Here is a 15,097-nt window from a genome sequence, read left to right on the forward strand (position 1 = left end):
TGGAGATGGCGCTGCACTATTTCAAAAAAATCTCTTAGTCTCTCGTGCAAAGTTTAAATTTCTCGTTTTTTTCAAAATACACTTATGGCTGACCGCACCACTTGCTGTGCCTGCGACACCTCTTCCAATCTGTTTTAAATGGATATAAAATGGAGGCATTCAGTAAATTGTCTCGGGAATCATTTAATTTCATGGACATTTAAAAGATAAAATTGCGGCTTCATCGTAAACCCTTTTGTCTGCTCTGGCACGTCTGAGCCTCCCCGGATATATTAAACTGTCTGGTTGTTTTAGCTGAATTCAGTCCAGATCAATCACTCACTCACTCACACACATACATGCCCACGAGCACACAGATAGTATTCAGAACAGCTGAATCTTGGTATGCACAGACTCTCTATAAATGTCTTCATAGGCCTTTGGCTCTGCGTTCGCTCTGCCTGCCCTGGCTGGATCCCCTGCCTGCCATCACATCTGTGGCTCCTTGGTCTGAGAATATGTGGTGTCTGGAGCATGAAGGCTTTTTTTATAATGCTCTGTATCAAACATGAACCGTTCCTGCGGATATCTACTGCCACTGATTACAATTTGGTCACATTTGAAATCTCAAAATAACAAACCTTTTGATTCAGATTTGGTTGTGATTGGCTCGTTAAATCACAGCAATGTTGATGTGATTAAAAGAGCTTAAAAAATCAAAGGGTCTTTTTTTTTTTTTTTTTTTTTTTTTTTTTGTGAAAGATAACACTGTGATCCGATATTGTGTTTGTGAACAAATATCAATGACAGATGACACATGGAGTTGCTATTTGCAGTGCAGTTGAACTGCAAATGTCTGCCTGTTTCATGCATATAGCTTTCTGGGCCAAGCCATCTGGCCGGCCACAGTGCTGACTATGTGATTTGGGCCATTGTGGATAGTTGCAGGCTCTCTGGCCTGTGTGTTAAAGGAGAGCAAAACAATGTGTTCCCTTTTGAAATCAGTGCTTCTTCTGTGTTTACTCAGCAGTGTAACACCGGAAGGAGATCAACGACACTGCCAAAGACAAATTGTAAATTGCGCCTCAGGCTAAAACAAACAAGTGCATGTTGTATATATCATTTTAAAGTATTGTTTTCAAAAAGATTGCTCATAAATTGGATCCCTTCACATTAAAGCAGACTGGTTTGTAGCAGTGCCCAACTGGTACATTAAATTACAGCAGAACCACTTAGTGTCTTGGATGTCTTCAAATATAGATCTCATCTCCAATCTTTTTATGTTAAATTGGTAAACACAGATATACAAATTCAGAAAGTTAAATAGTGCCAGTTGTGCCCTGATTAGAACAGATGCTCTGCTTTCTCAGTCATTAAAGAGAGCTCCACCCTGGCGTCTCCCATCAACATAAAATCTTCTCACTCATGTTTTTGTAGCGTGGAAATAAGTATACTAATAGTAAGATTAGTGGTCTTATAGTTGCATGTTTTCGTGATTTGACGAGACTGACGGGCACCATTCAGCATCCACTCTGCCCTGTTTGAGCACATAATAACATGACGGATATGTGTGGAGGAGCACGTACAACCAGTCAGTCAGACATTTGTCAGACACGCAGTTGTGAGCTCAAATTTAATGAGTGGGCAGGTCTGTTCCTCTTTAGTGCTCTGATTAAACAATGGGCGCTCACTAAAAGGTCTGCGCGCCACTATGCTATGCACATAGAGAAGCTCTACAGAGAACAACATGTCTGGAGTATGATTAACTCAGACTGTGGACTTTTCCTCGAGCTTTTTGTTATGCTAAATGTTTCTTTAATAATGAGATAAATGAACTGATTTGTGTATGTGAGGCTAATGATTCACTAATGCTAATTAGATTCTCATGGTCTTCGGAGCCCTATTTTCCACAAATAATATTGCTGCTACATTACTGTCCCGTTGCAAATGCTGGTAAGAAAGTGATGCCCCATCTAACAAATCCCAATTTAACCCCTGAGCTCATACTGTTCTTGAGGGAGGAGCCATCATCAACTGCTGCTATTCATGCAGTATGAAACTAGTTAACCTTTTGTTAACAATGATAGCATTTTAATTGTGCTGATGATATATTACACCCTCCCATATGTGCCAAGGTCCTTGTGTAAGGGCATATCTGTCAGTGGAAAAATAGGACCTGTCAGGCAGGTTGAGTGCTTGTTTAAAAATTACTTTAATCCTTGTAGTTGTTGATAGCATGGGTCATGAAATAAATGATTTGTTAAACAGCCAAATTTCCGCACCATTCTTTTTTCTTTTTTTTTTCTATATTATACTCTTTTTTTGTTTTACAAAAAAAATACAGGAAGAAGAATTAGTAATAGGGAGATAGATCGTCTGCTGAAGTGTTTTACAGTGAACAAAACTGAGAATTAGTGGGTGGGTAATATATCATAGAACTGCTCAGAGTCTAATCAGGATCCCAGCTGGAGGTGGAGCTGTGCTCTGACCCTGTGAAACAACTTTGTCCTCTGCCTCATCATCAGTGAGGTTGGGAGATCAAAACAGGAAGTGATTTTTTGGGGGGGATTTTTTTCTAAAACACTACTGAGGGTGTAATTAGCTTTGTTCCGATAACATTCACACAGCACGTCCCAGAGATGGGTGTGAAACTGTTCGCTTCCTAATCTCATATCAGCACAGTAATCAGGAGACAATCTTAATGACCTGTGTTAAATGCCAAATGCTCATTCTGCTCCATCTATTCGCAGTCTGATCACACCGCTTCAACCCCAAACGTCAATGAGACAAATTAGAACCGTTTCACTAATGATTACTTTTTAGTGTGGTATCATCCAAAACTGTAAAGTTTTCAATTTAGATTTTTCTTAACCAGATCTGATGAGAATCCTGATAAAGTGTGTTTTTGGGGGGTTGGACTGGGGTTTTTTGTCTGTGAAGTGTTGGTGTGTTTGACATCTAGACAACACTCTATAGGGAACCTGTCTGTTCTCTGAAGCTCAAGACTGGTTCAAGGAATTAATGTGGAACTCGGTGAATAATTCATGTATATCAGTAACATCTCATATTTTGTTTGGAAAGCCTGTGGCCAGTGACTGTCTAGGTAAGGTTAGTTTCAGACGGGCCTTTGTACTTGGGCTTTGGTTTCAATGCAGTTGTTTTTCGCTGTAAAGGCTTGTCTCATATATTGAGAGAACGTCAAAAGAGAAGCTTCCTCAAGTACTTTGTTTAACCAAAACAGTCATTTTTATTCCCACAGTTTCTCACAAGTACATAGATATTAGATATTGTGCATGCTAATAGAAATGCATATAAACATTCATTCGTAAATTGGTGGGGGGGGAATAAACAGCAAAACGCTGTTAAAAGCTTAGTGAGAAAATGTTATGAACAATGACTGTTCATGAAAAAATAATCAACAGTTAAAGTTAAAGTCCTTTATTGAAAGTGAATTGGCTTTTTCAGGACTTTTTGATCTGACTCAGTCTCCCAACATCACATTTTGATGCAAATGTTACTAATCTCTGCTCAGTGCAGGACGTGCATAACACGTTTCCAGTTATAAAAATGTAACTATATCTAGCAAATATACAATAAAAAGCACAAATACAAGAAAACGTTTGTGAAATAACTGCTCAGACATTGTCAGCACGTAGTTTGTTATGGTGCGATTCCATCGTTCATCAGAAGATTGACATGGATTCTGAAAATATGTTTTCAAGGCATTTACAGATTGAAGTGCAGTACTTGGTGGGGGGGGGGGGGGCAAGACATTATTGTCATCAATTTAGCAAGTGACATTTTCAGCTGCTCCACACACTAATGCTCCACATAATGATTTTTCTTTTGTATGCATGATTGCGGTGTTTGCAGCTCCATTGTAACCACTAAGTTGCTTGTTGACACATATTGTGCTGTGTGGAAAAATAAAATAAAACGTGTCCTTGATGCTTCTAATTGCATATCATGTTCACCTCGAAGGGCGAAGCGCTGTGTTATTAGTCTTCAATTCTAATACTGTCTAAATAATGTGGGAGGCAAATCAAGCTTTTTGACAACTATTGTTTCAGCTGTAACACGAGACGGCTGCAGTTACAAAACGGTTTTATGTTTCTCTTTTTCACTGTGCTGTAGTTTTAATAATATTCAAGCTTCTTTTTAAACGTCTTTCCTTTTTCTTATTACTCTTCTTTCATGGACTTTCACTTTTCCCTTCCCAGACATGGAACTCGGTGTGCAGGAGAAGTCGCAGCTGCAGCCAACAACGGTGTGTGTGGTGTAGGTGTGGCCTATAACGCTAAAATTGGAGGTGAGTGACGCATATTGTTAATATTTCTAATTAGGCACAATGTTTAATTAGTGTCATTCATTTCAATGTGATTCATATCATTTTAATTAGAACTAATTTGCACAATAAACTTCACATTCTAATTCATTAACTTAGTAGTGCATTTCTTTTAGCTAATGTGGGATCACTTCAGTCTGACACCCGAGTCAGAACGACACTTTTACAGGAGCCGTGTCTTCACATATTAATAATGATCCGGTTATGGATTTTAAAAACTGATACCCATAACGTTTCTTTCCGGACCATTGATCATCATTTACCAACCGATTACTGACTGTATTGTTCAGACTGTAAGTAAGAGAGTGCTGCAGAGAAAGGCAGCAGCATGCAGTGAATAGTTTCTGATTCGATGCCAATGAGAACAACAGCTTTTGATCACTTGCTGTTTTCTTTTTTTGTCTGGAAATAATCAGATCGTGACTTCATTGAGATTGCTTTGTGCCAGTTAATAAACAAGTGTTAAAAGCCTCGTCTTGAAGAAAATGACTGAAATCATGTCTCACCGCTGCATATGAGCATGTCGTTTAATATTAATGACAGGGTGAATCTGATTTGTGTAAGGACATAGCCTAAATGTAGTATTACAAAGATGCCAAGAAAAGTTCACGGCTTCACAACCCAGAGGACATCTATACCTGCCACTGTGTAAATCATCTGCCAATCATCTGGTGGTCAAAAAAGTGCTCTTAGGGCAGCCTCTTGTTTAAACAGTAATAAAGCTGTCATATTGTGCAGATACGCATTAAGAAATCCAAAGATATGTAGAGCAGTTCATTTAAATTATACCTGTGATAACAAATTATGTCCGAAAGGATTTATTTTTTGTCTCCTAAACATTTTTGCACTTGATAAAGTATTCCAAGGAGGCTTTTAGTAAGTTTTGTCACCAAATAATCGGTCAACGCCATGACGGCAGCCAACAAGACTCAGCGGAGCCGGTGAAGCCCTGAGCAGTCCCGTTCACAGATGTTACTCATAACTCTCCTTCTTTGTCTTCATTACCATTCATCTCCCAACAGAGCCGCATGTTGGCCCCATTCTCATAAATTTCTCCCCCTGTGAATCTGTTCACGTCGTGGGGTCAGTGGATTGTTTATAAACAGCTATGATTTGCTCCCAAAGGCTTGTGGTTTGTGTGTGTGTGTGTGTGTGTGTGTGTGCGTGTGTGCGTGTGAGCAGAAGCACTCATGTTTGTGCCAACGCTAAATTGTGTATATCCTTACAGTGTACTGAATTGTGATAAGTGTTTTTAAACCTGTAATTGACCCAACTTGGCTCACTCTGGGCTCCCTTTCCACCTACTGTAGCTGTTTTCCCTCCGCCTGCACACACACACTCGTGACTGCATCTACTGCCTCTGAGTCAATGGAGCTGCAGGGAACTGGCGCAGCAGTGTGTTAATAAGGAATCGTCAAGCCGCAGGAAGTTGATGAGAATTGTTACCACAGTAATTATCATTACTGCTGCAGTACAGCACTCGCGTAACAATCAAAAACAATAATATTGAGCATTTTATGTTGCATGTTTAAATCATGGATTCAAGCCAACTTCCTGAAACTAAACTGTGATAAATACAATCATCTTCATTGGTTCAAAATCCCTCTCTAAAGCCTCTCACAACTTCTGTATCAATAATTCCACTCTGCCCCCCCCACCCCCCCACACACACACACACTCATCCACCATCTCATTTTTAACAGTGACCTCTCCTTCAAACGTCAGTCTTATGTCAGTCAAATCACCAGAACTGCCTTTTTCCTCCTGATAACGTAGCTCGTCTCTGCCCACTTCTCACTCACCTTCTCTGCTGTGTAAACTCCGATCCCTGCCTTCGTCACATCCAGAACTGACCACTGCAACAGCCTTCTTTATGGCACGTCATCCAAAGTCCTAAAAAACCTCCAGTACATCCTGCTCACCCACTCCTGCGCCCGTGACCACGTCACCCCCGTCCTTCTGAACCTCCACTGAATCCAGTTCAAAGTCCTTCTCTTCACTCACAAAGCCCTCCATAACCATCCCCTCCTCCTACCTCACCAGCCTGCGCCATCAACGCACTCCTTTCTGCAGCCTCCGCTCCTCTGACACCAACTTCCTGTCTTTACCACTCAGGACCAAACCCTGGACCTGGGGCGACGGAGTCTTCTTTACGACTCTCTCCTTTTTCTTGAACGCTTTTCCTCAAACACATCCAAGACTGCACCGATCTGTCCGTGTTCAAATCACTGATCAAAACTCACCTTTCTTTGCCTTTAATGTGTGATTAATGTTGTGCGTTGTTTTTAACTCATGTAAAGGGTCTTTGAGTATTTGGAAAAGCGCTCTACGAATAAAATGTGGTATTATTATTAATATAAGGTTTACCTCAATTAAGTTTGTTTCAGACTTGTGTTACAAAGAATCTCCGGGCCAACAGAGTTATTACTGCCTTGGCCACATCCCTACTCGTATATGTTTTTGCCTCCTGGGCCAGGCAGGTTGTATGGAACGGGTTATTGAAGTCTTAATATGGACGTCGCCAGTCATAGTGTTGCCTCTGACGTCCGGGGGTCCGCTACCAGTAATGGACCTTATTTGAGGGAGGCTAATTTCACGGCTCTCTACAGCCATTAATGTTCAGAGGACTGATCTGAGGCTGCTCACTTCAAAGGCTCAGACAGGGTTGCGTTCAACTATGATGAAAGGTGACAACGCTCAGTGCTGCCCTGTGGACACACCAGTGTGTAAACTCGCATTTCTGTGTGTGTGTGTGTGTGTGCGTGTGCATGTGCCTGTGCGTGTGCCTGTGCGTGTCTCTCTACCGTCTGCAATCTGTTAAATTAGTCTACTTGTCCTTTCTGTGTTTGTTGAGGTCAAGAAACAGCGTTTCTTGGTAGAACAAGCAGCTGGGTTTTTGTTAATGTGATGGTAAAATATTGTTGTGTCCGTGGGTTTAGCTTTGTGCACTTACTCATTAAAACTGGAACTCTTTGGGGTTTTTTTTTCCCTCTTCAGCCTTTTGTTTTTACCACTTTTCTATTTTGTTGTGTCTTTCTGTTTTGCGGCTGAAAATATTTGCATCAGACAATTTCTTTCTCTCGTTTTATGACAACATTTTATCGTCTCATTCTGTTCTTCTGTCCCTCAGGTTTTCACACCTCTCCACCCATCTGATGCTAAAATTCAAACGCTCACTGTCTTCACCATCTGCCATGTTGTCACTCCGTCTTCATCACTTTTTCCTTGTGTGGTAACCTGATATACACTGCATTGTCTGTTCATTTTACAGGAGTTCGTATGTTGGACGGGGAGGTGACAGACGTGGTGGAGGCTCACTCTCTCAGCCTCAACCCTCAACACATCCACATTTACAGTGCCAGCTGGGGCCCCGAAGACGACGGAAAGTCACTGGACGGCCCTGCCAAGCTGGCAAAGGAGGCATTCCTCCAGGGAATCACCAAGGTCAGTCAGAGCATAAGCTTGGACTTTTAATCAACTAATATCTTCTATTTCTTATTTATAGTATCATTATCAAACTCACATCAGCTCTTTGAGGTAATAGATTAATGTTTTAGGAGACCTTTAATCACCTTTTTTTTACCTGAAAGTTAGTTAGATGAAAAGATTGATTCAGCTATTTATCTTATCTTAGCATAAATGCTGGAAACTGAAGAAATGAAATATGTTGGCCAAACATATCTAAAGCTGTTTTGTTTTTTTATTATTTTACCATTTAACAGTTGTATATATTTAGTACATACAAAAGTGTAAAAATTACCAGTTGTATTTGTTATGGAGACTATTTTTTTATTGTTACTATGTAGAAGTCTGCTTACCTTCAAAGAGTAGTCCCTGTGCTACTGCTCTCCACAATGATAAATTATTGAGATAAGTGGTTGTTAAGCATTGCAGAAAATGACTGGTTGGGATTAGGAGTAAATCTGGGCTCAGGTTAGGACAGAGGAAACAGGCTTCAATACGGCACCATGACCAGTAAATACCTGGAGTCTCTTATGGTCCCCCAGTAACTGGTCCCAGCACAATTGTAATTTTTTTTTGAAGTTTTAAAGGAGCTGGTAGGTGGATGTTGTTCCTTTTTGGATGGAGATAGGCTAGCAGGTCCCCCCTGTTTCCAGTCTTTATGCCAAAGCCAGCGGGGCTGCAGGCTACAGCTTCATATGTATTTACTGTACAAACCTGGGAGTTGTATTGATCTTCTCATCTAACGCTCAGCAAGGAAGCAATAAGTGTATTCCTCAGGAATGTTGAATTATTCCTTCGAAGTTACGTATCCATGTGGTAAATTCTCTCATATCAGCAAAAAAAGGCTGTTGGAAAGTTGTTGTTCTGCAGTATATAGTTAAAATAAGAGAACTTTGCAGATTTTTCCACATATACAAATGTACTGTTGTAGTTTTTAATGGGGGATATCTCTGAGATGGACTGTGTAAAAGGACAAACTCAAGGAGAGTTTGTTAATTGCCCTCTGACTGGTCCTTTAGGGATGGATGGAAAAAACATGCAGGGGTATGGTGTCGTATCTCCGTATAATGCCATCATTTTTCATGAGTCAGCATGCTACATCAAAAGAAGTTAGCAGAAGAGCTAAATGATAAATGTGAGGTGGGGGAAATAGAAACTCAGCAGCAGTCTCTGATGCAGAACAATAGTTCGACTCAAAGGCAGCAGTAATTGCCGTGTAAACGAATGGATCTGCCGATTTTCTGTGGAACAGAATGATTCATATATAACATCCCAAAATGTGAAATGCTCCACATATCATGGCGTGTTAGTGAAGAAAAATTGCCTGACAGCACCACAACAGGACCTTTCTGAATCAGCGTGTGTTCTCCTGGCAGTGAGATAACCCTTGGCACTGAAGTGTTATCGTCTGCCCTCTGTAACCTGCAGCAAAGGCACCGCCCGGTCATAAATTGGGCTGGAAAGGTTTAGAGGTATTATGTTCCAGCTTCAAGACTCCAGTGTTAGGATACAGTTTGATTCAGATGGCATCAAATACACAGCAGAAGCACAGTCATCTCCTCTTCTTCGTTTGTGAGATGGGCATGTAGGAAGAATTTATATGGATAATCCTTTTAAAAACACTCTGAACAAGCTCATTTAAAGTCGTGTTCAAGTCCAATTAGGCCCCCATTGCACACTTAGGAGCTCAACGTTTTTCTGATTAACCACACCAGCGAAAGCAGTGTTGCAGCAGCAGTGATGAAGAAGAAAATATGCCAGTATCTTTGATTTTGACAAGCCTGTAAACACCAGCGAGAATATTCAACTTTTTTAGCAACCGGGCCAGACTCAAGCAGACAGAGAGCAGAAGAGAGACATTCACAATCCCTGACAAAAGCAATAGAAAAACATCCCTGCTGGGTTTTTTTTCCATCAAACACTCTGACTGAAAACAGCTTCTTTTTTTTGTGTGTATCAGTGGGTGAAACGGTATACTGTACATCTGTTTTTTTTCTCTCCTTATTAATTTCTATATTGCAATTGTTTTGTTTAATTCGTTATGCTCCCTGTATGAGGAATGTTAGAGATCACTTTCTTCTATCTCTTTCCCTCAGCATGTATATATATTTATAAATATTGTTTATTTTGTTGTTCTCCAAAAGGAATATGTTATCCGCCCACTTGGTTCAAATTGTAGGTGGAATAAGAAATGTTTTTATTGGTCACCTTCACGCTGAACATCACAGTGTCTGGGTTGTTGCTTTCATGCTGTGATAAAAGATTCAGCTTTAATGGTTTCACTCATCTTTGAATGTCAAGCTGTAATGAATACTCAGGAGAAATGTCAACTGTGAGTAAATTAGTTTTGATTGATTTATTGGGCATTTTTCCAGAATAGAAGTGCTTCACAGAAGTACACATCAAAGACAAAGATAAGGTTTAGCAGAGAATACGAAACTTCTTCTTGCTGAATATAATATTTATAAAGCGAAAAGTGCTATTAAACGTGGCAGCAGAGGTAAGGCTAATTAAAGCCAATTAAAAGAATACGTCTGTAAGACGTGAACAAAGGGACACTGAGGTCGTTCTCCTCCCGGAGGATATTTCTGAGCCGCGGAGCCCTGACAGCAGACGCCCCGCCCCCTGCCCTCTGCTTCAGTCTCCAGCCGGGCCCCAGGGACAGTCAGCAAGAACTGGTCAGCAGACCTCAGGCTACAAGCAGCCACATATTGAGAGAAAGAAGGTCAGCAGTGTTGGAAGTGGGCCGACGAAACCTTGCCCTAAAAATAAGCAGTAAAGCTTAAAAATCGATGGTTAAGGCCACAGTTAACCAGACTAGGGAGGCGCAAAATTCACAGTGTGCACAAACTTGTTTACAATTTGTGAGTACCACGGCAGCTGGTTTTTATACCAGCTAAAGGCAGTCCATCGATTTCTGGGGCTTTTTCCGGCAAATACAGCGCTGCAATGATTTAATCTGGCAAAGACGAATGCATTAAAAACGGGTTTGTGGGTCTTAGAACAACTACAGAAATCTAATCTTGGTGCTGTTCCTGCTGTTTTGGTTACTCTGCAAAACTAGTTTGATCCGAGTCCTAAACCAACCCGAGATTCCCAGCTTGCTGTTGACATTCCAGACCCGCCCGCATGTATGTCTCATAAACTGCGTGTATCTTTGGAGCGCAACCTCGCTGCTAGATATCATGTTGTCATTTGTCAGCCCCGACATTATATTCAGCTTGGGTACATTTGGTAATTACATTCCGTTCGTTTGTTATCTGATGTTCTGCTGCAGTAAGTCGCCTGGCATTATGATGTATTAATCAGAGTTGTGCCCACAGCAGCTCCGTGTTTCTAAAGAAAGCACATGAATGACGAAACTTTTAAGCAGTCAAACAAACGTCTTTGTCAAAGGCAATTTTTCATACTTAAACCAGCTCTTGTTAGACTATTTCTCTTAACCTCTTCTGTTCCTGGATTCACGGAGGCGACTATGTGTTGCTGTGCCACAGGGACGCAGCGGGCTGGGCTCCATCTTCGTCTGGGCCTCGGGTAACGGTGGCCGGGAGCAGGACAGCTGTAACTGTGACGGCTACACCAACAGCATTTACACCCTGTCCATCAGCAGCACCACGCAGTCCGGCAACGTGCCGTGGTACAGCGAGCCCTGCTCCTCCACCCTCGCTACCACCTTCAGCTCTGGAAACCCGGGGGAGAAACAGATAGTGGGTGTACACACAAACGCACTTTTACAATTTTGCGTAGCATTCTTTTTCTACTTTGAATCTTCAGCATGCTGTGAATGTCGAATTTTCAAAATGCAAGGATCTATCTTACACCTGCCAGAAGTTGATGCTAGTACATCCGAAGTGAATTTTGAGTGAATATTCACTTTAATATTGTATCTCTTAAATAGGCATCATGCTGTTAAAATCAGAGTGACTGATGTGTAGCATACGATGAGCACAGCTGACAAACACTGAGAGATGCCACATGCTTCCTTCAAGCTGCTTGTCATCTGAAGAAAGACTTGCCTCAGGGACATACAATAACATAAAACAACCATAAATCTGCCATCCCCTCCAAAATACACCAGAGGCATGCTGCAGGCAAGCTAATGCAAATCATCCAACGGCTGAAATTGAACACATTTTAAAATATGCAGCCGCTCGCTTTGTATTGTTGCTTGAGCAGTCAAAAGCTGTCACTTGTTGTACCAGTGAGCTCATGCAGTTTTCTTTTGTCCAAAACTGTATTTGTGTTCACTTTGGTGGATTTTTGTGGCTTTCAAACAAATCCAATTTGGAATAACAAGTAGCTCATTCAGTGGACAGATTTGGTGACCTGTCATCTCTTGAGATTACAGACTTTGGCGAAAAGAGCGACAGAAAAACAAACGTTGAATCCAGTTTCTCTAAGTAAGCATAACGTCACTGGCTGCTCTGCTGTAATTAAACCTGTGTGAAAATTTAGCTGTCTGCAAAACTAAACACATTAACACGTGGCAAAAATACTAATTGTCCTTCCAGGCTCTGTGTTTGATTCAGTGTAATTATCACACAACAGCGAAAAGGAAAACACTTTATTTTCACCAAATCTGTATATTACAGCACAATTACAGGACAGATTGTTGCTTTGTTAGTGGATGCAGCGTAATGCCTTTTTCTAATTTTATACTAATTGCTTTGCCTGTTATGTTTGTAAAAGTAAAACCTTTATCATTGCAGAACCGCAACAAATGGTTCTCTTCCTTATTAATTAATCTGTCTATCGTTTTTTTTTTACTTAATCCATCTCTGTTTTTATTATTAAATGTCAAAAATTAGTGCTGTGTAAGAATCTTGCCATATGATACGATAATATAGGGGTTAAGATTTATTATACTGCCATTTTTTTTAATCTATTTTTAGGGATCCTATTATAGTTGGCACTACTTCCTATCATACTACTTCCTGTTTCAGTTTACGTTGCTGTACGTTAGGGTGGAAGAGTTAAATGGCTGAGGAGCGATTGCCATCTGCCACAAATCTTTGCAAGAAAACAAATCATTTGAAATCAATACAGTATTTTGGAGAATTGCTACAATATCACAAAACATAGTAACGTGATCCTCAACGATACAAAACCAAAAAAAATGTTTTGTTTACAGTGTCATAAAATTAAGAAATGCAACAGTCCTTCTGTTTGAAAAGCTGAAACCAGTAGATATTCTGAGTCTTTTTGATAAATGACTTCACAGATTTCTCCATTATCAAAATGATCAATTGTTTCAACAGTAAATCTTTGAAATGAGAGTGCGTCAGTGTTCTTTGGTCCAGTTCTGAGATCTAACAGCTGGTCTGCGCAGACACTTGCCCTCCGTTTTGTTTACTCCTCCGACACGTCGACATCCTCCCGCAGATAATGGTCATTAGTGGCACAATCTGTCAGCCCAAAAGTTGCAAACCGAGAATGTGTCCCTAACCTTCAAGCCCGCCTTGCTTCCGGCTTCTTTGTTATTTCTGACGAGTCCTCATCGTGACCCAGACAGGCCTCATTAGCTTTCTGGCACCGGCACAGACCAAGAGCAGAGACGTACCTGGAGCGCTAACATACTTCGACTCGCCACCGCCCGACCTGACTGGACTGATTTGGCTGACATTTGCCGCCCCGGCTGCGACCCTTTGGCAGACGTCCACAGACCTGAGACTGAACCTACCAAAACATTCTCTCCTCCTCTTCTTCCTCCTCCTCCTCCTCACTCACATCTCAGATTTTGCTGCAGGCAGAGCTCACATTGTCCCCGGCCCTCCCGCATCTAACACTCAACTTCTCTCATTGTGAACCGTCAAGCTGAAGTGGGAAATTCAGTGTGTCATATTAAATGTGTCTACATCCCGTATTTATGTGCACTTCTCTCCCTTCTCTCGTCTCCAAGGTGACCACAGACTTGAGGCAAAAATGCACAGACTCTCACACAGGAACGTCGGCTTCGGCCCCGCTGGCTGCTGGGATCATCGCTCTGGCTCTGGAGGCCAAGTGAGTGTGAATGAGCAGGTGTCTATTTACATTAGAAAATCATAAGTATAAAAAAAAAAAAATTAAAAATTGTTTTATTTAATTTGACTGTAAACTTAATCAGCTCAGCTGTGTAGCCTTTGGGTGTGTCTGTTTGTGCGTACGCTCTCGTCTGGAAATGCGCAGGCACTACTGAGAGTCGACATTGGCCTAAATCCCAGGACAGAAATTCTTTCTACAGCAAATTAAGCTTTTGATAATCAGTTAATTAGCCAGACAAATCAGCAGCTGCAGCCCACGCAGACATCTGAATACCTGAAGGGCCAGTGGTGAAGATTTTAAACTGGAGAATGTTTCTCATTATCGCTCATTCAGGACTCCAGGTGTCTCAATCAGAGTTTCTGTCTGCAGCTCTAATGTGTTCTCCATTATGGCGCTATCTTTAGTCATATCTCGCGTGTGTTAAACCTGTTTTATCATAAACTTGTCTGCTATGCATAATTTGTGGAAATTTCTCCACATTTCCATATTAGAGATTAGCTGACAGGTGTCAGATCGAATCCAGTAGTACCTCAGGGCCTGGTTTCAGTTCAGGTATGTATCCTCAGCTCTGTCACCCCTGATATCAGAAGAGCTGGGCGGTAACTGACAGAGCTCAGACTTTCACTCACTTTTGAAACCAAAGTAGAGTCAGTATTTGTCAGCCCACGCCCCTCCCGTGAGGCCGCAGTAATGACACGGTAGTCAGTTTATCACACCGGGACCACACTGGATGGAGATTGAATCATTTAATAGGCGGAGTGTTTTGGCTTTCTGGTGTTTTATTATTTTATTTATTTTCCCCTTTGCTCTTGGCTGAGGTGACATTGAGTAGATCAGGGGGAAACTTGTCCATTAATAACACATGAGAGCATGCGAGATGTGAATGCTGATGTGGAGAGTGGCGGAGGTGATGCGCCTTGGTGCAATACTCTGTTTCTATTTCTGTCGTCGGTGGTGTTGCACTCAGTAAGCCACATGATGCATGGTTTGATTATCTCAACCCACGGAAAGTTTTTTTTTCCTCATTGGCGACCCAAAGGCTTTTCTGGTGGTTTCTCTGAGTTTCTCTTATTAAATCTTCGGAAAAAGAAAAAAAAAAAAGCGTTTTTATTGGACTTCTGCTGTGTGAAAGGTGACCCCCGTCCCTCAGTCCCAGACCTCATTAGAAACTATCATTACAGAGAGGTCTAGACGCACTCCTCTGTATCCACTGTTTTACTGTCTTCCTTGACCTTTCGACACAACAGGCTATGATGTACCTTTAATACTGTGGTTTTACGCCGATGT

General features: G+C 41.4%; 1 protein-coding gene across 3 annotated transcripts in view; it reads left to right on the top strand.

Annotated features, from left to right (window-relative positions):
- Positions 1–15,097, top strand: part of furinb (furin (paired basic amino acid cleaving enzyme) b) — an 80,096-nt gene that overhangs the window by 58,638 nt on the left and 6,361 nt on the right. For all 3 annotated transcript variants that reach the window (XM_069701902.1, XM_069701905.1, XM_069701903.1), the window contains 4 exons: positions 4,200–4,288; positions 7,596–7,768; positions 11,284–11,496; positions 13,689–13,789. In XM_069701902.1, the coding sequence (XP_069558003.1) occupies positions 4,200–4,288; positions 7,596–7,768; positions 11,284–11,496; positions 13,689–13,789 (576 nt within the window). The remainder of the gene's footprint in view (positions 1–4,199; positions 4,289–7,595; positions 7,769–11,283; positions 11,497–13,688; positions 13,790–15,097) is intronic.

The sequence above is a fragment of the Brachyistius frenatus genome, unplaced genomic scaffold (assembly GCF_029030835.1).
Source record: "Brachyistius frenatus isolate BFR_SWC_R1_liver_20210118 unplaced genomic scaffold, ASM2903083v1 Contig_39, whole genome shotgun sequence".
Taxonomy (NCBI): Eukaryota; Metazoa; Chordata; class Actinopteri; family Embiotocidae; genus Brachyistius; species Brachyistius frenatus.